The 21594-nt window shown below is 44.8% G+C and overlaps 1 protein-coding gene across 2 annotated transcripts; it reads right to left on the bottom strand.

Moving 5' to 3' along the window:
- Positions 1-6159: 6159 nt before the first annotated feature.
- Positions 6160-16313, bottom strand: LOC143298681 (failed axon connections homolog). 2 transcript variants are annotated; one of them, XM_076611566.1, is made up of 6 exons: positions 15954-16313; positions 12941-13064; positions 12199-12395; positions 10089-10297; positions 8781-8894; positions 6160-7643 (listed from the first exon to the last, which is right to left on the bottom strand). In XM_076611566.1, exons 1-6 carry the CDS (start codon positions 16088-16090, stop codon positions 7537-7539), a joined length of 888 nt encoding a protein of 295 aa, XP_076467681.1. In that variant the 5' UTR covers positions 16091-16313; the 3' UTR covers positions 6160-7536. The 2 variants fall into 2 exon arrangements, with proteins under 2 accessions (XP_076467681.1, XP_076467682.1); XM_076611567.1 differs by having other exon boundaries at positions 12941-13060; positions 15954-16089.
- Positions 16314-21594: the final 5281 nt, after the last annotated feature.

Below are 21594 nucleotides of genomic sequence, written 5' to 3'. Positions count from 1 at the left end.
TTATTTTTTTCTCAAATCGGTTGATTTAAAATCTTAGTAACACTGTGCTTGCTTTCAAATGGAATTTTCACACACACACACACACACACACACACACACACACACACACACACACACACACCATTTCAGGCGGGACAGACAGAATCAGAAGCATGACAGAATGAATCAAAACAAGGAACGTATAGGGGGAAAAAAAGAGGAAAAAGAAAAGAAAAAAAAGGTACATATTACACCTGCTGTCTTTTCCAACAATCCTGTCGTGTTTGTCGCAGATTCGATTTGGAAACATTGTTTGACACAAGCTGCTATCAATTTCATAACATGGAGAAATAAACTGTTTTTAAAACAATGGAATAGCTGTTGTTTGGCACAGGGGAACTTTTTTTTTTTTTTTTTTTTTTGAGTTGCCGAAATTATCAATATAATTAGAATAATCTGTTATCAGTATTGTAGATATTTTCTTATGTTTTTATTTCAATTTTGGTTTATCTTTGGTGGTTGACTGCTTTAAAAGCAATCGAGGCGCAAATCATCTTTTACTCTGTATTTTTGGATTTGCAACATTCGGTCATGATTTCTAAATCGTTGCATGTTCATCCTGTTTCTCTTTATATGCCTGTCTGCACTTTAATGCTAATGTTATCTTAAGAGCAAATTTGCAGTCGAGCGTTCATGAATCCGGAAAAAAAATACAAGCCATTTTTGAATTTAAGACAGGCGTTGTCTGTTGTGCCATATGCAGCTTTGCTTGCACATACTCATGGCTTGCACGTGCCCATTGTGTGTGTGTGTGTGTGTGTGTGTGTTGTGAATGGCTGGTTAGGGACAGGGGCCGTGTCCTGACTTGTCCCCTAACGTCAATAGTATGCGTTTGTGAATTTGATATGCTGTTGTTCCTGTGGAATGGAAGTTGAAAAAAAAAAATTGTGCCATAAGCATAAGAAATCATATTTCATTCAAACAATCTATGCACTCAGTTGTTCATTCTGTGAGTGCCTGAAGTGTACAAGTTGCTATCTGATGATGTCATATAGGTTTTGTGCCGTATCATGGATTGGTTACGTCATCTTGCCATTTGGAACTCTTCTTTTTTTATCTTTATTTTTTTTTATTATTATATGGTTATGAATCTTTTTTTCTTTCCCCCATTTTCATTTTTTTTCCTTTTTTTGCTATCGGTTTTGTATTGGGCACTTCATTGTATTTTGTGTGTTTGCTGTTTGCATGCATTGAATTTATTATTACTATTTAATTAAAAGATACATTTTAAAAAAAACACCAACAACAGCAACTGAAACTTGTGTTCCATGTTGTTCTTTTTCCAACATAGAAGTGAAGTGAATGCAATACACACACACATACACACACACACACACACTTACACACACGCACACACACACACACACACACACACACACCTGACACACATGCACATCACGCAAACTCTGTTGATTTTTTCTTCTTTTTTCCCCCTTGATTTTCGTGTGAGTAGTTGTCGTATGCAATCCTCTTTTACCAGAACTATTATTTTCTTCTATTCTCATATCTGTCTATCTATCTATCTATCTACTGTATCTATCTATCCATCTATCTGTCTGTCTGTCTATCTACCTATTATCTATCCGTCAATATATCTTTTTCTTTTTATTGTGTAATATCAACGAACTTTAAAGATTCATTCGCTTACTAATTCACACACAAACACACGCACACACACACGCGACGCACACACATGGACACAGGCACACGCACACACCAGGGACTTATATATACTTAAGTCTCTGTGAGCCACGGTACACACACACACACACACACACACACACACACACACAGCCTAGACACAGACACCATCACGGTAGCACACACACACCAGGGACTTATGTATATTCAAGTCTCTGTGTGTGTCAGTGTACAGACACAAACACACACACACACACACACAGACACACACAGTGAGAGATGAGAACCAACGCAAATACAATACAATACAGTATATGCTGGTGGTGGTGTGTCCATCGAGATCGATGATGACCATCGTTGTCATCCAGCTGGGGGATGGGGGGAGGGTGGTGGTGGGGTGGGGGGGGGGGAGGATGCTCATGAATCTATCTGTGAATGCGCAGATGGCTGAATAGTCCATTTGTCACGGTCCACTGCAGATTCCTCCCAGGAGTCAGGGTTGATATCAAACGCTTTAAGAGAGACTTTCAGAGTATCTCTGAAGCGCTTCTTCTGACCTCCGTGTGATCTCTTCCCTTGTTGCAGCTCGCCATAGAAGAGCCTTTTGGGCAGCCGATGGTCTGGCATGCGCGCCACGTGTCCAGCCCAGCGAAGCTGGGACTGCATCAGGATGGTGAAGATGCTGGGAAGGGTGGCTTATGCGAGCACCTCTGTGTCTGGGGTCCTGTCTTGCCACTTGATATTCAGTAGCTTCCTGAGGCATGTTGTGTGGAAGTGGTTCAGCTTCTTGGCATGTCGTTGGTACACTATCCAAGTTTCGCAGGCGTACAGTAGTGTGGGGAGAACTACTGCTCTGTAGACCTTTAGCTTGGTCTCAAGACTAATGCCTCTTCTGTTCCAGACATTTGCACGGAGTCTGCCAAAAGTTGCGCTTGCTCTTGCAATCCTGACGTTCACTTCATCGTCGATGGTCGCATTTCGTGACAGTGTGCTGCCAAGGTATGTGAACCGCTCCACCGCACTGAGTCTCTGACCGTTGACTGTGATGTTGGGCTCAACGTAGGGTTTCCCTGGGGCTGGCTGATGGAGAACTTCAGTTTTCCTCGTGCTGATGGTAAGGCCGAAGTTCCTGCTGGCAGTGGCAAACTTGTCGACGCTGAGTTGCATGTCAACTTCAGATCCAGCGTTGAGGGCACAATCATCAGCAAACAAAAAGTCTCTGATGATGTCTGTCATGACCTTCGTTTTTGCTTGAAGCCTTCTGAGGTTAAAAAAAGTATATGCTACGGATGTACTGATCGGTAAACTCATAGGACTAAGCACGTAAAGCCTTTACACTTGAAACTACAATACATCTTACAAGTCCTTCATTGTTGATGCTGTTGAGCAGTTCGCACCACTGAGTCACAGACACTTAGACTGGTTCGGCAAATAATCACAGAGGTTCATAAGTCGAAGTGAAACGCTTTAAAGTCACTGCCACAATATACCCTTTCACCGAGTTTCATCACAAAGGGACCTCACTCAAAGCATCACCACTGACCGAATCATGCCAAGGGAAACCACCGGGATAAGGACGAACAGGCCATGCAAATTTTCTTATTAATTTTTAAACAGTTTTTTGTTAAGGGAGAGAGATGAAAGTATGGATTTTTTTTTCCCTCGAGAGTGGAGAGGAAAGAGGACGAGGTGGTAAGGTCAGATCATCTCGCCAGCTTTGCTCATGCCTGGACACTAATGATCTCAAGGCAAGGAATTCTAGTCAGTGTCAATGGCTCATGCTGGTGCTACCAATTACCATGATCCGATTCGCCTATTCCCGTTCATTTTTGCCTACCCCTTCATCGTGCCGCCACCCTCAGTGGCCTTTCAGTCGATAATTTCGCCTACTCACACGTCCTGTTTCGCCTATTCAGCCTCTCTCTCTCTCTCTCCGAGCTCAATTTTTTGGACTCATTTTTTTCTCGTCCGTAATGTATTTCTACTAACACCATGCTTTAATTCAGGGTACGTGGGGACTGGATGTAAAAAAAAAAAAAGCACACCAGTGCTTTTCTGTTATCCTCAAAATAAAGATTTTTGTCTTCTCTCTCCCACTGTCTCATACAAATACTGTACACAAACACACAAATAAGGACTGGATGTAAAAAAGCACACCAGTGCTTTTCTGTTATCCTCAAAATGAAGATTTTTGTCTTCTCTCTCCCTCTGTCTCATACAAATACTGTACACAAACACACAAATATTAGTATACCTACCCATATACCAACATCAGCTTCTATAAACACGTGTAATTCTCTACTACAGGTGTTGAGAAAGGGCAAAATTTTGTGAGTGCTTTCAAAGCACTGAGTGACTTCAAAGCAAATTTATGGCACAATTCAGTTCAGGGTCAAGCTATTGTCACAGAGTCCAAAGTAAGAGTGGCACGAGACACATTTTGCTCATTGATTGAAAACTACCGACACAGAGACCCAGTCGCATCAACACAAAGAGATGACACCCCCACTACAGCTGACCACATTTGACAGTGATACACTGCTGAAGTGGTCATTATGTTTTATGACTTTATTCAGCTGACCACAATGGGCATTTATGCTCTGCGGAAGTGGTCATTGTGTTTGCCTTTATTCAGTTGACCACTATGGCAGCGATGGCCTGTTGATTAGGTCAGTGACTGTTTTTATTTAGTTGACCAAAATGGGTAGTGATACGCTCCTGAAGTTGTCATTGAATACGTCTTTAAATATGTTGACCATAATGGCCAGTGTGTATGTTTTTATTCAGCTGATCACACAAAGCAGTGATGCTCTGCCGAGGTGGTTTTTGTATATATCTTTTAAGTTGACCAGAACTTGCAGTGATGTGCTGCTGAAGTAGTCAATGTGATGGTTCAATTGTCTAAATGACCACAAACGAAATCATTTAACATTAAAGGGCATAGCCAACAGGCTGTTAATCTGCACTCAATCAATCAATTCATCGAGTTATCATGGTCGGCAGGACTCCACAGGTTTACCTTGTCTCTGTTGAACTCTGTGTGACAGGTTCAGAAGTATGAGGGGAGGACCTATTAATAAGTAGAATACAGAGACAAGAGGCAGAGAAAGACAGGTGGGAGATGGGGTAAGGGTGGATGAGGGGTTTTGTGTGTGTGTGTGTGTGTGTGTGTGTGTGTGTGTTAGAGAGAATCAGACACAATTTGCTTAAAAATACTTGAAAATTAAAGCTCTTTTGTGGTGAGCATATTTTGTTTTAAAATGCATTTTCAGCTGGTGTTTTCTTGTTTCCATATGAGTGAGTGAGTGTATGAGAGGGAGAAAGTGTGTGTGTGTGTGTTCAGTTGTGTATATGGTCAGATGTACACACATGTGTACACCACAAAGCAAGATGTGTGCACACAGTGGCTCATCAATATGGATGATAAGTGATAATGAAGAAAACAAGAGCCGTACAAGAGAAAATCTTATTCATAAGTCAATTTTAAGCCCTTTCTTCAAACTATGCATGAACCCAACAACCCAAAGCAACCAATTAAGTACCCCTTTCCACAAACACACACACACACACTGACTGGATGTACACATGCACAAATACCACCAGTCCACATCTTTACATGGTCATTTTTTTTCTGGTCCTTTCTCTGGTTGCACATAATAACATTATGCATGTTTTGGGGATCAGTATCAAGGAGGTGTCACTGCATTCCGACAAATCCATATACGCTACACCACATCTGCCAAACAGATACCTGACCAGCAGAGTAACCCAACACGCTTAGTCAGGCCTTGATAAAATTAAAAAAAAAAACAAAAAAACATTAATTAATTAATTAATTAAAATAAAATAAATAAATAAAATCATAAAATAAAATAACAAAACAAAATAAACAAAAAATAAATAAATAAATGAATAAAATAAAAAGAAATAAGTAAATAAATAAATAAATAAGTAATTGATAAATACATAAAAGAGAACTACTACTATAATGATATTTATAAGGCGCAAAACCTTGATGAAGTCGACTGTAAGCGTACAAAAAAAAAAAAATAATAAAAAAATAAAAATAAATAAATACATAAATAAAATTAAATAATAATAAATTGGGGGGGTGGGGGTGGGGGCGGGGGGGGGGGCAAACATGACACTTGGTCATCATTCTGTGCTGGACAGCTCTTTTGGTTCATGCATATGATCTCACTTCTTGCATTTGCTCTGCATTGCTCCCTCAACTTACAGTGCACACCATCCATGTGTTGGCACAATCTATGCACATTATCTTTTTCTCACACTAGCTTTTGCCAGATACTGAAACAGCTCATGTGTTCCACACACTTCTGTGGCAAGTGTCGGACATCTGTCTTAACAGTTTTCTGCAGACAGCCTCATCTCTCAGTACAAGCAAGATTTGTCATGAATCATTGACTCTTCAGTGACCCACAACACACTACAGGTACAGCACATTAGGAACACTCTAAATAAGCACCAAACATTTATTTACCTTCTTTAATCATGGCACATTGATCTGACATCACAACACCCATATAACAGAACACAACAGAAATAACTAATGTGGATACATCATCATCATGGTTGTCTCTTGGATACCAATATCAGGATTATGTGTTGTATTTTCATCAGTGGACACATGTGGCTTTGTACATGTATATTCTACGTGACTGAAATCATAGCAAAGATTTTTCTGAGTTGGAAGGGAACAGGAATTAGGACAGAATGCCAAATGCCACTCAATTGAAATTAAATGGTGAACACCAACAAAACTCCAAGTAACAGATGAAGATCTTCATTTTTCTCAAAATCACTTTTCCTGATTCCAACAATAATTATAAATGATGCACTGAAACAGTTGTTTTTTTTCAAAACAGTGTTTTAAATTCACAAAGTGCTTTATAACTGAGTCTCCAGGGCAGGAATTAAACATAAAAAACTCATCTGAACACTAGAGAGAACATGTATAATACTAAAACAATCATTAAGAAAAAAAAGGAAACAAATAGAACGCAGCTGAAAGGTAATAAAATGGAGGGCATGGAGGAGAGAAAAAACAACAAAAACCCACACACATACACAAAGACTGGAAGAGAAAAAAAAAGTAAAAGATATTGTACAAATATCTGACATGAGTTAAAAAATGAAAAGGAAAAAAACCCCGCACATTGTGGATGCTGTAAGAAACACTAAATTAAAAAAATTTTTAAATGAAGCAATTTAAGGATTTTTGATAAACAGATTGACTGTTCAGTGTGTTTCTGTGCATCACATCTTGCACAGTGTGCCATGGTAAACTCCACAACATACAGTCAACTCACAGTACATAATATTATTAATACTGATTTTTTTAAAATTTTTATATAAAACACTATAAATCTTGCCAAATATAAAACAGAAAGGTTTTAAATCAAACCTATCAAGTTGCGAAGGCCTAGCCATCAATAACAGCCATAATATAATTAGAAAGAAGCCAACATGCCAAGATATAAATTCAGATTCGAAGAAATTCACATTAGAATCTACAAGTAAAAAACCATAGATTTATATTTAAAGAAAAAAAAACAACAAAAAAACCTTAGGAAAAAAAAAAGTAAAATATCACAAGGACATAAAATGGAATACATAAATACAAAAATGTATCTTTTCAAAATCTATAAACCAGGTAAAAGTTATTTCATTGACACAAAATTTATCTTTTAAACAGAATAAAAGTCTCCATTGAGAGAAAAATATATAAAACACAGATCTGATTGAATATGTACATGCATATGCCGGATACTGTATATGGCACGACAGAGGAGCTCCATCAAATCATTCAAAACAGACGTGCGGTGCATGCCGCTTTCACCGAGTGGCCTTCACTGTTCCACCTTGCGTAGTACATTCCACCCAGTCAGGCCAGAAAGTGTCCTTCATCCTTTCACAGTAGGCCACCAGTCGCGGGAACTCTGCTGTTGGTGTCAGACAAAACATAATGATGGATTATTAAATTAAAAAACAAACTGTATTTATTTATTTTCTCCCCCTCCACTAGACCTTGAATGGTGGTCTGGACGCTAGTCATTCGGATGAGACGATAAACCGAGGTCCCGTGTGCAACACGCACTTAGCGCACGTAAAAGAACCCATGGCAACAAAAGGGTTGTTCCTGGCAAAATTCTGTAGAAAATTCCACTTCAATAGAAAAAACAAATAAAACTGCACACAGGAAAAAATACAAAAAAAATGGGTGGCGCTGTAGTATGGCGACGCGCTCTCCCTGGGGAGAGCAGCCTGAATTTCACGCAGAGAAATCTGTTGTGATAAAAAGAAATACAAATACAAATGCAAATATACACTATACAAATGTCTGCCAAAAAAGGTGACTCAGTCCTGAAGAGGCTACCACCCCGGAGGCATGGGTTTGAACCTGCTGAGGACCAGGGGAAAAAAAAAAAGGCAGCAATACAAGGGCATCCAGGAGTCATGACCTGGGTGTGGCCTGACCCCCTTAGAGTGTAAGGAAAGGGCCGAAACACTTGACTGAGGGGGGGCTTCTTCTCTGAAGACCTTGTGCTGTCCAGCTCTCCCCACAGTTTCTTTTCACTACAAACACATCAGTCCATAAAATCTGGTTTCCGTGTGCTTTGATCAAAAAGCAATGCTTTGGGGATTCTGCAAGAAGAAAATATGCCGTATCTTAAGTTGCTGATAGCTCAGCTGGTCAAACATGGCCATATCAGGGCTGAAAAAAATATATATATTAGTCCCATGAAAAATTTAAAAAAAATTAAAAAAAAACAACAACAAAAACCATGGAGAAGAAAATTAGGTAAAAGTTCTCACATTCATGCTCACAAACCTAGGATATACCTCTGACATTGACTATACCATAAAAAATAACAAAAGAAATGACACAGAGACAAGGAAAAGGCCAGAAACAAAGACAGCAGCAGAGGAAATTTCAAGCAGACAATTTCCAGGTGTAGGGATATCATTTACATTCAAAAAGCCCCAGAACCCCATGGGGGGAAGGGTGGGGGGGGGGGGGAAGCAAGCTAACCTGACTCATACGAACACATCCACACACACTATGCAAGCACACCAACCTTTGAACATGGCTGACACAGAGCCAGGCAGCTGCCAGTAGATCTGAGAGAGCTGACCAAACACAGCACAATCTTCTTCACATGGCTGATCTCCCATCAGGAACTTTTTTGTGCCTGAAATACAGGTTCAGTCTTCTAAACCATTCACAATCTAACCTCAGAAATTCACTAGTGTCTGAAAGACAGTATTGTCTTTCTCAAATACACAGCCCTTCATCAAGAATTCATTATTGTCTGAAAAACATTTTCTTTCTCACATATACAGCCCTTCATCAAGAATTAATTAGTGTCTGACATACAGAATAGTTTTCTGCCAGATACATTCCCTTGTAAAGAAATGGTGCCTGAAATATGGCCCACAATTTTTTTCCACACATGTAATGGCAGTGCTTGAGACACAGTGCAATCTTTACATACAAAATCCTTCATCAAAGAGCAAACATTGTAAATTGTGTAATGTGTAGTCCAATCATTCTCATAGACAAAATTCACTGTCAGGAATTAATATAAGTGACTGAAATACAATATAATCATTCTCACATCGCAGCATAATAATTATTACACTTATCATCCTCACACAGTAAAATCTTCCTCATAAACACATTCCTTTATTAGATTTTTTATTTTATTTTTTATTTTTTTATTTTTATTTTTTTAGCTCAGTTTGTTTAACATAGTTATTTCTATGCATGTGATTCTGTGTCAGAAATTCTGAGCACCTGCAACATACACATTCCACAATACCTATTTCTGTTTTGTCAGCATAGTTAAAAAGACAGCAAGGCAAGATCTTGGAGAAGAAACAACTCTCTTGATTTTCCATGGCGTGTGGTGGCAGTTGTGTGTGTGTGTGTGTGTGTGTGTGTGGATGTGTGTGTGTGTGTGTGTGTGTGTGTGTGTGTGTGGATGTGTGTGTGTGTGTGTGTGTGTGTGTGTGTGGATGTGTGGCAGTGAGAGGGTGGAGGATGCACTGTGACCTATTCTCTCTCTCTTTTTTGTTGTATCTATCTCAATATGGGTATGTGTGTATTGAGAGCAAATTGAAAGTAGTTATATACATGTGAAAGTGTGTATGATGTGTGTGTGTGTGTGTAGGGGGGGGGTGAGGGGGGGGAGGGATTGTGAGTGTATGTGTTTAAGGTATATGATATACAGATGATTATCTCATGAAATTAGCAGTTATTATTATCGTTTGTGTTGTGCACTAATTATTCTTCTGTCTTCTTGTTAAGACAGGGAAATCAAACACCTGAACATTTTCGTTTCCCAAATAAAGGCAAGCTGTGAACAAAAGTCCAGCAGACTCACCCAGATAGTCACTGAGAGCAGTAAGGTCTTTCCTCGCAATCTGCATGACTTCTTCTTGACTGTGTCTTCCCATGCCTTGAGCCCAAGCCATTTTCCATAACCGAGGAGTTATGAAAAGCTTGACATAGAGGGTAGCAAAACGGAAGGGTAACAATCTTTCAACAAAATCTTCATCAACCTCAGTCACCCAGCGGGTAAGGAGCAGAACCCTGCAAAGCACACACACAGACATTAGCTGAGCAACCCGTCTTGGTCAGCATCTTTAGGACAGAGGCAATATAAATTCTGTCATGGCTTGGTCAGTATCATTCAGAGGCCAGAGAAGATCATAATAATTCATATAATTGTTACAGTGTCTGCACAGCCAATCGCTTAGTGTCTGAAACGTGTCCGCCAGCATATGCACACCATCTCTTGTCTGAATCCTTCCCTCTCCATCTTCCCTCCCCTTTTTTTCGACTCTTCTCCCTGCCCCTCTCCACTGGATGTCAGGCTGACACTTTGCTCCCTCTCCACCTGATGTCAGGCTGACCCTCTGCCCCTCTCCACCTGATGTCAGGCTGACCCTTTGCTCCCTCTCCACCTGATGTCAGGCTGACCCTCTGCCCCTCTCCACATGATGTCAGGCTGACCCTCTGCCCCTCTCCACCTGATGTCAGGCTGACCCTCTGCCCCCTCTCCACATGATGTCAGGCTGACCCTCTGCCCCTCTCCACATGATGTCAGGCTGACCCTCTGCCCCTCTCTCCACCTGATGTCAGGCTGACCCTCTGCCCCTCTCCACCTGATGTCAGGCTGACCCTCTGCCCCTCTCCACTGGATGTCAGGCTGACACTGCCCCTCTCCACTTGATGTCAGGCTGACCCTCTGCCCCTCTCCACTGATGTCAGGCTGACCCTCTGCCCCCTCTCCACCTGATGTCAGGCTGACCCTCTGCCCCTCTCCACTGGATGTCAGGCTGACCCTCTGCCCCCTCTCCACCTGATGTCAGGCTGACCCTCTGCCCCCTCTCCACCTGATGTCAGGCTGACCCTCTGCCCCCTCTCCACTTGATGTCAGGCTGACCCTCTGCCCCCTCTCCACCTGATGTCAGGCTGACCCTCTGCCCCCTCTCCACCTGATGTCAGGCTGACCCTCTGCCCCCTCTCCACATGATGTCAGGCTGACCCTCTGCCCCTCTCCACCTGATGTCAGGCTGACCCTCTGCCCCCTCTCCACTTGATGTCAGGCTGACCCTCTGCCCCCTCTCCACATGATGTCAGGCTGACCCTCTGCCCCCTCTCCACTGATGTCAGGCTGACCCTCTGCCCCTCTCCACATGATGTCAGGCTGACGCTCTGCTCCCTCTCCATCTGATGTCAGGCTGACCCTCTGCCCCTCTCTCCACTTGATGTCAGGCTGACCCTCTGCCCCCTCTCCACTGATGTCAGGCTGACCCTCTGCCCCTCTCCACATGATGTCAGGCTGACCCTCTGCCCCTCTCTCCACCTGATGTCAGGCTGACACTTTGCCCCCTCTCCACCTGATGTCAGGCTGACCCTCTGCCCCCTCTCCACATGATGTCAGGCTGACCCTTTGCCCCCTCTGCAGAAAGCACTGCTCATCTTGTTTTGGTCACTTGACTTGCCATAGTGCTTGTGCCCACCTGAATATGAGTAATGTTGTAGAATTTAAGCCAATGCAATCCATTGTCGAGACACATCCTTTCCCACCTGCTATCACCTGTCTGCTTAAGTCCATCTCCCAAGGTTGAGCAGGCGCCATGCTGTGGTCTCTGATTTAAATTCTTTCCTTGCTGGCTGCCTCTTTATTTTTCTCTACATCCCCAACTTCACCCCACTCTTTCCTGGTTATGTGTGCCTGTGTGTTAACAAATAAATTTTGAAGGAACAGTAATATCACATAAAGGTAAAGCATGCAATCCATCACAGCGTGTCTCGGATTGGTCAGCTTGTTAACTTTAAATTAACTCTCAAGTTTAACCAGCCAGGAATGCCTTAACTGGACACATGTCAAAAAGAATGTGTTTGGGGGGAAAGCTAAAAACCCAGATGCAGACTTGGTTTAATCAAACAAACAGACAAAATCATCATCCACAGATGCAGCGTACCAATACAGATCTTCCTCAGCCAGGCGCTGAAAGGCCACGGCCACAGCACGCTGTTCTGGCGACATCCAGGAGCTGAGGTTCACATTCCGCTGTCTGTTGAGAAAGCTGATGCAGAAGGCGCTGTCCGCTATGTCCTCTCCATTGTAAGTGATCCAGGGGTACTTGCTTTTGCTGGATTTCTTGGTGCCTGATCCATACTGTCCAATGGAATGCAAACAGCCATTATTCTGCATGTCGTATCATCATCACCACTATTTTAAACGCAAACTGCGAAGTCTGTAAAATTCCACCTTTCCCAAAACACTCAAGTCTCTGCTGAAATTGCATCCTTCAAAGCACTCAGCATTTAAAACAATGAAATCTTAACTGTACATTAGAACTTATTTTTTAAATCCATGTTGAGTTTATAATCTCCTTGAATTTTATCAAAACATAAAATGAAGACACTGGGGAATGTGCTTTCAATTTCACTGCCCACCAAATTTGGAACTTGCTGCAATTCAGTCTGTGCAACACTCACTCTGGGTGAATTTAAGATCAATCAGAAGATATGTATATTTTGCCAAGCATTCATTAAATCTGTGTCATAGGCTTGATCTGTTTGTGTGGATGGCTGTTTAAGCATGTGTGTGTGGTGTCTGTACATGAACTGCGTAAGTGGAGTGCATAGTTGCATTACCCAAGATAATGTGCTATATAAAATGATACATCATAATCATCACTACTATATAAATATACATACCTGGTAGGGTATTTTCGCCATGCGCAAATATGTTGCCAGCTTGACAGTAAAGGGTACTGCAGAGGGCGCATAAGGTGATCGGCCAAAATCATGCAAGATCACAGTGTCTGGAGGGTACCTCTGTCTGACACAGTGACAGGAAGTAACAATATTTACATAAATAACTTGTCAGCAAAAAAGAAGAAGAAGAAAAGAATCACACATTGTGTGTGCTATAATGAATATCTATTATAATAATGCATATGAAGTAAAAATATTCATGTGACTGTTTTCTTTCAGAAAAAAAGCAACATTGTAAAACTATGCTCTATCCTTTCACACAATTTATGCAGCTTCTGTCTAACAATGACACACATATATGAATGATTATAGAAATATATGCACACTCACACATGTAACACACACGTGTAAACATACATTGATACAAGAAAACACATATGCTAGACACACATATACAAGAGCACTGACATAGCAAAGGGAACTATTCTTCTCTTTTGTTCACTGTTGATAAACTCTCATGTGTTCTATTACATTCATTTTCTATGTGTGTCTCACTTACACATATATTGTGTAAATTTCACAAACACATAAAGCACCTGCACACAGAAATTAGCACATGTACACTCATACTATCCAACTGCCATAATGCTTAAAAAAATTTTTAAAAAATGTATACATACATCTCTTTCAGTTCAACAATATTTAGCAATATATGTAGCAATGTTCACACACACACACACACACACACACACACACACACAAACACATATTACTCATAAAAATATCTACTGGGCAACTATTCACAAACTAGCGCATTTGAGCTCATGCGCAACACACACACACACACACACACACACACACACACACACACACATATACTTTATTTATTTACATAACAATCACAATACACTGCGTAACCACATTACTTCTTCCATCGAAGTGACCGCAGTCATCATGTTGACTATTCTATCACTTGGAGGGGAGGTCAGATGTGCACTGGGGAAAAAAAAATCTGGGCTACTGGGGCAGATTGGAGGCCCTTGACACAAACTTGTCAATGGTCTTGGCATCCACAACTTCCTGGGGAAGGTTGTTCCAGTCTCTTATGGTCCGTGGTGAGTAGGACGCCTGCTGCTACTGGGTCCTGCACTGAGGCAGAGCAAGCTGCTGGTTGTGGGCTCTTCTCTGGTGGGCAGGCCATGGCTGGAGCTTGTCCCTGATGGTGCTAATGGTGATAGTGTCATGCTGGATGCAGTACAGCATGGAAAGGCAGGCAGTCTGGCACCTGGATTCCAGGGAGGGCCACCGCAGTTCGTCGATCATATTCGACACGCTTGAGGTGTTGCGGTAACGGCTCATGATGAACCAGGCTGCGCGACGCTGAACAACCTCCAACCTGTCGATGTTCTGCTGCATGTGGGTATCCCAGACTGTAGTGGCGTACTCTAAGATAGGTCGTACATAGGCCTTGTACGCCGTCTCCTTGATCCCAAGAACCCAAGAGTCTTGTTGGCCTTGGAGCACACGGTGTCAATGTGCTCGTTCCAGCTCAGGTCTTTCATGATGGTGATGCCCAAGTACTTGGCACTGTCAACGGTGGTCAGGGTGTGCCCGTGCAGCTGGTACGTAGGCTGTATCACCTTCCTGTAGCGTGTCACTGGCAGCATGGAACACTTCCCCGGGTGGAATCTCTTCTCCCACTCAGCAAGGTGGTCGAGGTTGTGCTGTAGATGGGCCTGTTCTTCCTGGGAGCACACCACACTGTACACTGCTGTGTCATCCACAAACAGTTGGTCGTGGGTGGTGAGCAGGTCTGGCAGGTCGTTATTATAGACCAGAAACAGGCATGGTCCAAGCACGTAACCTTGAGGGACTCCAGACTGGACACTGACGGAGTCCAAGTGTGCTCCGTTGATGACCACTGCCTGTCTCTGGTCTCACAGGAAGTCAGCAATCCAGTGGTTCAGCACCCCCCAGATGCCGTAGTGGTGGAGCCAGTGGATCAGGGGGGAGTGGTTGACCCGATTGAATGCTTTCGTGAAATCAAGGATCAGGACGTCCATCTGTTTCAGCCTTGGGCCATGTTCTCCACCAGCTCATCAGCAAACCCGAGCTAGGAGCTGCGTCTCGCAGGACCGCCCCTTCCGGAATCCATGCTGCCGGTCGTTGAGCACCCCGTGGTACTCAAGGTGGTCCATGATGGTGTGGGTCAGGATGTGTTCCAGCACTTTGCAGCAGACACTGGTCAGCGACACCAGGTGGTCGTTGGCTGGCTCATACTGCTCACCCTTCTTAAAAACTGGTGTTACGACAATACACCTTGCTCCCACAAACTTATTGTCCCAGGTACTGAGTGAGAGTTTTCAGTGCGTTTTAGGTAACCCATGTAGTGGGGTGCAAACCTATAAAATTAAATTCGTATTTTTCTGAAAGAAACAATTCATGCAGAAATATTGCTTTCTTCATTCTCTCCGGACACACTTGAACCTTCACTCGTGTGGAAGGGAACACACACTTAATTGGAGCAATGGGGACATGGCCGGAAAGGGGCGGGAAGGGAAAGGGTTGGGGGGAGGGCTTTATTTTCAATTTCATTATGTGTCGCTCAGTGCGTAGTCCCCGCCCGTCACCCAAGTTGTTCTAGTACAGGAGTCGGGACAAAAGTTTTGAAACTTTTGTTTTCATCACTCCCTTGTTTAATTCACAAGATTTATATCTTTTTGTCCAAGTTCCACGCCCTGCGCCAAAGCTTTTCATCGTGAATGCTTTGCGCAGTCGAATCTTGACAGATCGATGGTAACGTAAGCCAATGTTACGTCAGAAAGTAGCTGCAACAGCAGCAGCTGTTGTGGTAGCAGTAGTACAATGGGGGAAAAAAACAAGCCGTGAAGCTTTTATACACCGTCCCTTCATTGTTTCTAAACATAGTTTGGAAGAAACTGGTTCAAGCCAGGTTCTACGCCATGTTGTCCAATGTAGTCAGTATTCATTAGCATCGTAAATTCGCACTGACCTTTTCAAATCTTCGTCAGGCGCCCTTCGATCTCTCAGCCATCTGTACAGGACAAGTCCAGCCGAAGACACCATAAGTCCTCCAGTGAAGGTGAACAGAGTCGGGTGCCTGTCGAAAATATCTCTCAGTTCCTCCATTTTCTGTGGTCTCACACACTGCTGTGTGTCTGCGAACACAACACTGACACACTGCGGCGCATTCCTTTGTGTGCAATTCAACGCGCGCAGCCTTATCACACGGTTGTGCGAGCCAACTGTGCACTGGAGGACAGGAATTACCGGTGCTGAATACTGAAGTGAAGATGTGTGTCGATGGATGCATGGGACCTGGATATGTTCTTGGTCAGCATTGCCGGGTGTCCATAGTGCAGTATGAATGGAGACTGCAAAACGGTGCATGTGCGTTATCTTCCTCTGTGTGTGTGTGTGTGTGTGTGTTTGGGTTGGGAGGGGGGTTGGAGGTGGGGGTGGGGGTGGGGGCTCTGTGTGTGTGTGTGTGTGTGTGTGTGTGTGTGTGTGTGTGTAACGCCTCTGTTTGTGTGAGAGAGAGAGAGGGAGAGAGAGTGCGTGTGTGTGTGTGTGTGTGTGTGTGTGTGTGTGTGTTAGTAACGCCTGCCAGTGTGTGTGTGTGTGTGGAGTCAGTCCGCAGAGTGTGCATATGTGTGTCTGTATGTGCGCTGCACGCGCGGCTGAGGCCAGCAACACGATGATGAAAGTGAGTGTTTTGGTTGCTTAAACTGAGCACACAGACTCACATGCGCGCCGCTCGCAAACAGGCACATAGCAACTGAGTACATTAGCCAACGATGGAACTGGCGAAATCGCCGCAGTGAATACGCGAATCGTGAATTGGCGAATCGGAACGATACTCTCATGATCATGACACTAACAATGACAGATAACTGCTTTTTGTATGGCGGCTGTTATCTTTATCTCGACGACAGCTACCGCCAAGGTTGCTGTTATAACTGATTATCATGACAAAGGCACATTCCTGAACTGAGAGATCAAGGTAGCGTCAGTCTTGTCATGAAGGCTGTATAGTTATGTTCAGTAAGTCGATTACGAGTACCAAATGATACAGCGAGGATCCCTCTTAACTCCCCTTCGCCCCCTCCGCCTCTCCCGCCACGCACACACAGTGCCTCTCCTACCGTGACACGAACTGATACTGAGCCCGTGTTGTTTGCAATTTGTCAATCGGGGTTTCGCTTCAGTCTGCCTGTGGCAAAGTGGGACAAACATATAATCAGGAAATTCCGTTTCCTATTGCGCACGTTTCCCAATTTCTTTCTTCCCGGCCGGCCTTTCCGGCTTGTATTTGTTCTCAGTTTGTTGTGCGGCGTGCTTTAGATATATTTCAGGTGATCTATCTCACTTTCTGCATACCACCTATGAGATTTTGTTTTGTTTTGTTCTGTTTTGTTCTCTAGCTCTTATTTAATAATTTACCGTTGGTTTCAAACTGGTAATCACACTCGAGGCCACGCCCTCTGATACGACAGTCAGTTCAACGATATGATGAATGCAGACTGACAGATACTGTTAATGCCGGTGTTTACTGATCAAGAGACATGTCGTCATTAAATATTGAAGTTAAGGTACGTGAAGAACTCAAGTAGGTATATGTATGTCACTTGTCGCCTCCAGAAATCGCGCACGGCACGGCATGCGGCCGGAGAACAGACACCCCCAATTTCAGTGAACTGAACACTGAGACTGAGAGAACAGTAGAAATACAGAGAGAAGAAGAAGTAGACAGAAAGAGAGAGAGAGAGGGGGGAGGGAGGCAAGGGGGGGGGGGGGGGACCGTGACAGATATGGAATGATGGAGAGAAGTCATATGGATTGTGAATGGAGTCTCCCGTCGGACCGACGGATGACGGAGTAGGCAGCCGGCAGGCTTATCTGTCGGTGTGTGTCCTCATATGGGAGAAGAGGCCGATTCTTGATGTGCAGCACTTCCCACAGGTGTTGGAAGGGAAAACGCCTCCAGAAGTTGAGCCCTGTTTCCTTCGCTCTCTGGGCAGCCGAACTTTGGAAGGATCTTCCACAGACCACGGCTGTTCACCATGTCGAAGGCCTTAGTCAGGTCTACAAAGACCATGTGGAGCTCCTTGTTCTGCTCACGGCACTTCTCTTGCATCTGGCGTACGGCAAACACCATGTCACATGTTCCCCTGCCTGAGCGGAAGCCGCACTGTGCTTCAGGGATGACTGTGTTGGAGACATGGTCAACCAGTCTGTTCAGTATGATGCGGGCGATGATCTTGCCGGCAATGCAGAGGAGAGAGATTCCACGGTGGTTATCGCAGGATGTTTGTCTCCCTTCCATTTGTAAATGTGAACAACTGAAGCATCCTTGAAATCCTGGGGGACCTCCCCTCTCTCCCAGATAGACTGGAACAGGGCGGTCAGCTTGTCTGTCAGCGCCTCGCCTCCATACTTGTAGATGTCAGCCTGGATTTCATCCGCTCCTGGTGCTTTTCCTGACGTTGTCAGCTTCAGGGCCTTCTGGGCCTCGGCCTTGGTGGGAGGGGCAGCTAGTGAGTCACTGACTGGTAGCTGTGGGAGGGTTGCAATTACCTCGTCAGATACGGACGAGTCCCTGTTGAGGAGGGTGTTGAAGTGCTCTGCCCAGCAGGCAAGGATGACTTTCTTGTCTGTCAGGAGGGTGGCCTGGTCCAAGGCTCGGACAGGGGTTGATCCTGTGACTCTCAGCCCATACACAGCTCGGAGACCATCATGGAAGGTCTTCATGTCGTGAGCATCAGCAGCGGACTGAAGCTCTTCGGACTTTCTCTCTCACCAGGTGTTCTTCATCTCACGCAGCCTCTTCTGTACGAGTTGCCTGGTTTGTAAGAACTGGTCCTCCTTCCTCTGGCAGTCTTCATCAGAAATGTGATCCTGATGCCGTATATGCAGTGTGTTCAGGAGCTTGGAGATTCCAGAATCGTTCTCGTCAAACCAGTCTTTGTGGCTCCTCTGTACAAAGCTGAGTGTGTCAGCTGCTGCTGTGTACGCAGCATCTCTAAAGGTGCTCCATACCTCTTCTACATCAGTCGATGCAGGAATTTCTTGGAGAGCTGCTTGGATTTTCTGCTGCAGCACGTCCTTGATGATAGGGAGGTGGTGGATGTTCAGCTTCCTAGGGGGTTTCTGCCTGGCTGTTTGGAGCTTGCGTGCAAGTCTGATGTTCATCTTACTGCGCACTAGGCGATGGTCCGTCCAACAGACTGCTCCTCATCACCTCTGTCCCTCTGCCGGACAATCACATAGTCCAGCATGTACCATTGCTTGGAGCGGGGGTGCATCCATGTGTTCTTGTACTTGTCTGCTTGTTGGAAGAGGGTGTTGGTGATGGTCAGTCCATGCTGCACGCTGAGCGAGAGCAAAAGCAGTTCGTTGGAGTTGCACTTGCCAGTGCCGTGCTGTCCTAGGACTTTTGGCCACGAGGCGAAGTCCACGCTGACGCGGGCATTGAAATCCCCAAGGATGATCAGCCTGTCCTTTCTGTCTACCGCTGAAATGGTTCGGCTGAGCTCCTCGTAGAAATCAATCTTCTTTGATGTCATCAGGGTTGGTCATCGTCGGGGCATAGCAGCTGATGACTGTGGAGAAGAGATCCTCGGACAGCTTCAGACGCAGGGTCATCAGCCTATCGTTTATCCCACTTGGAAGGCTGTCAAGCTGTCGTGCCGTGCAAGTTTGGTTCGCATGGCAAAGCCCACGCCTGATGTTCTTGGGGTGCCATCTGGCTTCCCAATGCAGTAGAAGGTGTAGCCCCCTCCAGCTTCCTCCAGCTGGGTTTCACCGGCAAACCTGGTTTCGCTTAGGGCTGCTATGTCCACCTGGTAGCGATCAACTGAGCATTCTAGCAATGAGCGCTGTGCGCCTTTCTGATCTGTCATCTCTGTCTAAAAGGGTGCGAACATTCCAGGCACCCAGAGTCAGGGCATGACTCCTGGTTCTTTTCTTCTGTTGTTTTTGACCACTAGTGTTGGATGTCCAAGTCTAGGTACTAGGCGAGGCAGGCTTTTTTTTAGGGATCCTTTTATCTCCCCTTCCCCATGTGGGGAGAGCAGTGCTGTCGGCCTAAAAAGGGCTGCTCTGTCTGACACTGGGAGGATACGGGCGCCGCACTCTGCCCCAGTCTACGGCGGACGACCATCACCCCACAGCCGCCTGCGTGCAGAGTCGTAACTAGGAACCGTGCCAGCAGCATCCTCTGCTTGTCCCGGGCCGGCTGTTACCACTTCTCCATCGCCGCAGGGCTTGGGAAAGCTGGGTGTTGAAGGGCTAGCTCAGTCGTCGTTCCGACATTAGCCTGGCTGCCTGACCAGCCCAGGTGCCTTTTTTAAGTGAAGAGGAGTTGTGCAGTCCCTTCCCCACTCTCTCGCCTACCGACGCTCACAGTCCCACAGTTGCAGATACTGCCACGTGTAGAACGGCCTCGGCAGGTGCAGGTTTTTTCTTCGGAGTTCCGTCTCCTAGGAAGACTTCTAGCCAAGGATAAGAGCTCCCCCTGCCCTTTGGTCATCCTCTTCCGCCTTCACAGCCGTTGGGAAGGGTTTCCTTCCACCTGGTCCGTCGTTGGGAGACTTCACATGCGGCAGGTAGTACTGGGTTACATGGTACCACTGAGTAGCAAGGGCTATGCCCCTGACCTGAAATAAACAAATAATCAAACGGAAAATGTCATTCTCTTTCTGATGAGATGATATTCCTTTCTCTCTTCCTTCAGTCGAAGGTTTTTAATTTTCTGGAGCAATTAATGGCAGCATAACACGGCGTTCTCACTTTCTCTTTCTCGCTCACTGAAGGTGGGCTGATAATGGCTGTCGCGCGCAAGGGACGGTCGCTTCAAGCGGTCACGCGGTGACTGAGGTTCAGGATGGCTTGGTCCACTGACTCAATATACGACCGTGGTTCTGATTCGTTCGGTCCATTCTATTTATAACGCAAGAAATAGGTCCTGAGTTCCGCCGGGCAGAGCTATAAGCTACAAGATCAACTATGTCTGAAAGCATCACTGCTGACAGCACATAAATGATTCCGTGTAATGATGTATCACAGTACTAGCATATATGACAGGCTATTTCTCATACGTCTCACAATTCTTCCACTGAAAATGTGCCATTATTTGTCTATTTTTCAGACAAACGAAGTACAGTATCATCCCTCATCACAATCTCAGTCAGTCTCTCATATCATTCAGTCCAGCGATCTGAAGGCCTCACTGGCCGCCGACACTGAGTCAATCGGCCGCATCTCCACGCATGCCCTCGCTACTAGTAAGTGTTGATCTGTTCTCAGGCTCCCATCGCCCACTTCTACCCCCGTACATCGTCACAGTCCCCCAACAGTTTCAGTCTCTCAACGAGGCGGCGTCAGTCACTGCTTTCGGTCAAATACATCAGCATACGCCGGCCACACCACATCTGCTAGTCAGATGCCTGACCAGTACAGCATACCTCTCTCATCCCCCAAGCCTCCTCCACCACCCAAAAAAGGGGGTAGGGGGCTTACCAGTTCACAATCGACTGCAGATCAGCAGGATAAAAAAAAAACACCCAGCAACAACAACAACAACAACAAAAACAACTATTATTTCATGCGTCTGTTTTGTTTTTGCGTGTCAC

Source organism: Babylonia areolata, chromosome 24, assembly GCF_041734735.1.
Source record: "Babylonia areolata isolate BAREFJ2019XMU chromosome 24, ASM4173473v1, whole genome shotgun sequence".
Lineage (NCBI taxonomy): Eukaryota > Metazoa > Mollusca > Gastropoda > Neogastropoda > Buccinidae > Babylonia > Babylonia areolata.
Note: the sequence above shows the minus strand (reverse complement) of the source record. Positions and strands in the feature narration are given on the sequence as shown.

Bases quoted from the DNA above. Each gene is read 5' to 3' on its own strand.
- LOC143298681 (XM_076611566.1), bottom strand. From the start codon at position 16,090: ATGGAGGAACTGAGAGATATTTTCGACAGGCACCCGACTCTGTTCACC. The intron at 10,298-12,198 runs GTACGCTGCATC...TGTGCTTTGCAG, and splicing joins GCTGAGGAAGATCTGTATTG to GGTTCTGCTCCTTACCCGCT. The intron at 7,644-8,780 runs GTTGGTGTGCTT...TGACACCAACAG, and splicing joins TGTGTCAGCCATGTTCAAAG to CAGAGTTCCCGCGACTGGTG.